Source organism: Pundamilia nyererei, unplaced genomic scaffold, assembly GCF_000239375.1.
Source record: "Pundamilia nyererei isolate P.nyererei 1_Seehausen unplaced genomic scaffold, PunNye1.0 scaffold00058, whole genome shotgun sequence".
NCBI lineage: Eukaryota > Metazoa > Chordata > Actinopteri > Cichliformes > Cichlidae > Pundamilia > Pundamilia nyererei.
Window position 1 is genome coordinate 137,080 of NW_005187459.1, and position 1,445 is coordinate 138,524.

The following is a 1,445-nucleotide window of genomic DNA, read 5'->3' on the forward strand; positions in this document are numbered from 1 at the left end:
CACACACACACACACACACACACACACACACACACACACACACACACACACACGAGCTTTAGGTTACTACCTGCTCCGTCTGAGCAAATAGCTCTCTTCCCTCCCCACAAAAGCGCAATGGCGCACAGTGGTGCACGCACAGCGGTGCGATTTCTGTGCAGATGTGGACACATTTGCGCAACTAAAACGCGCGTGGTGTGACTGAATGTCGAAATAAGCTAAAATGTAAATGCATTTTTGTGAGCCACAATGAGGCTGAGAGCCGAGCGTAACGGCATCACAGTGGTGCTGATGGGTTTGTTTTTTTTTTACCCCAGCCATGTACACAAGATCGGGTTATACCAGGTGACAGTCAAGAAGAGGTTAGAAGGCTGGCTGAGTGGATAGAGGAGAGGAGCTGGAAACACTGCGCTTTTAGGAGCTTAACCGATTCTTTTGAGGCCCAAACTTAAAAGTTTGTCTTACCTCCACACTTGTCCCATCTGAAAGATGTGTATAAGGGTCTGCCAGACCCAGACGGAGAGGCGGCAGCACCTGTCTCTTTGCAAACTGGCTGTAGCTCTACGACTACTCAGCCCCTCCACGGAGCCCAGTCCTCCCCCCGTGTAATCCTGGACAAACCACCTGAAGCTCAGGATCTGAACCAGAACCGAGGGCACCAGCACGAAGAAAAGGGTCAGGCCTGACCACAGGAAGTCCTGTTTGTGATAATAGTCGACGGCCAGCCACAAATCGGTCCCCACGTCCCAGAAGAACACCAGCAGTGCCAGGATGATCCACAGGCAGTCCAGCCAGAGGCGTTCCTCCTGCGGTGGTCGCGCTGCATCTCTTCCCTTCCCCTTCCCCTTCCCCCGGAGGTAATGCAGGCAGGCGCTCCGGCAGCCCCAGTAGCACGACGAGGTGTTGCAGCAGTGACAGATGTGGAATGAGCTGCCGTCCCGAGTGTCGTCCTCTCCCGTCCCCACCACCTCGTCCAGATTGTGCAGCTGGGCGAAACCGGTGACGACCCCGCGACCATCGGATTTCGCTGCCATCTTTCCCTCTGATGTTCCCACCTCCTCCGGCTTCCGGGGTTCGTGACGACACTTCCCTGACACCTGTTTTGCACCCCAAATGTTGGAGCCATCTAAAAGCGGGGTGTCAGCGCGTCGCCGTCGCTCGCTCCGTCCCCAGAAAGCGCACCGGTGGCGCAACAGACGCGGCACATTTTCCCCTGCTTTCCCTCCACTGCAGATCTACTCCCACCTGGCAACAACAATCTAATCTGCGAGTTCAAACAATTTAATTGGCAACTCATGCGTCCGACTGCGATCCAACAATTTTTACCTGCGCATTAATCTCATTTCCTGCTGTTCAGTTGTTTCCCATCTCTGCAGCTCGCCTCCAGCTGCAAGCGGAGTGCCATGAGCAGACGGTCCCTCCACTGTCCCACGCCGACGTAACTC

General features: G+C 55.1%; 1 protein-coding gene across 1 annotated transcript in view; it reads right to left on the reverse strand.

Moving 5' to 3' along the window:
* The window catches only part of xkr6b (XK, Kell blood group complex subunit-related family, member 6b), a 73,906-nt gene extending 72,789 nt beyond the window's left edge, over positions 1 to 1,117 (reverse strand). Inside the window, exon 1 of the mRNA XM_005734325.1 lies at positions 466 to 1,117. Coding sequence (XP_005734382.1) covers positions 466 to 1,034 — 569 coding nt within the window. The 5' untranslated portion in view covers positions 1,035 to 1,117. The remainder of the gene's footprint in view (positions 1 to 465) is intronic.
* Between the last annotated feature and the right edge of the window lie 328 nt (positions 1,118 to 1,445).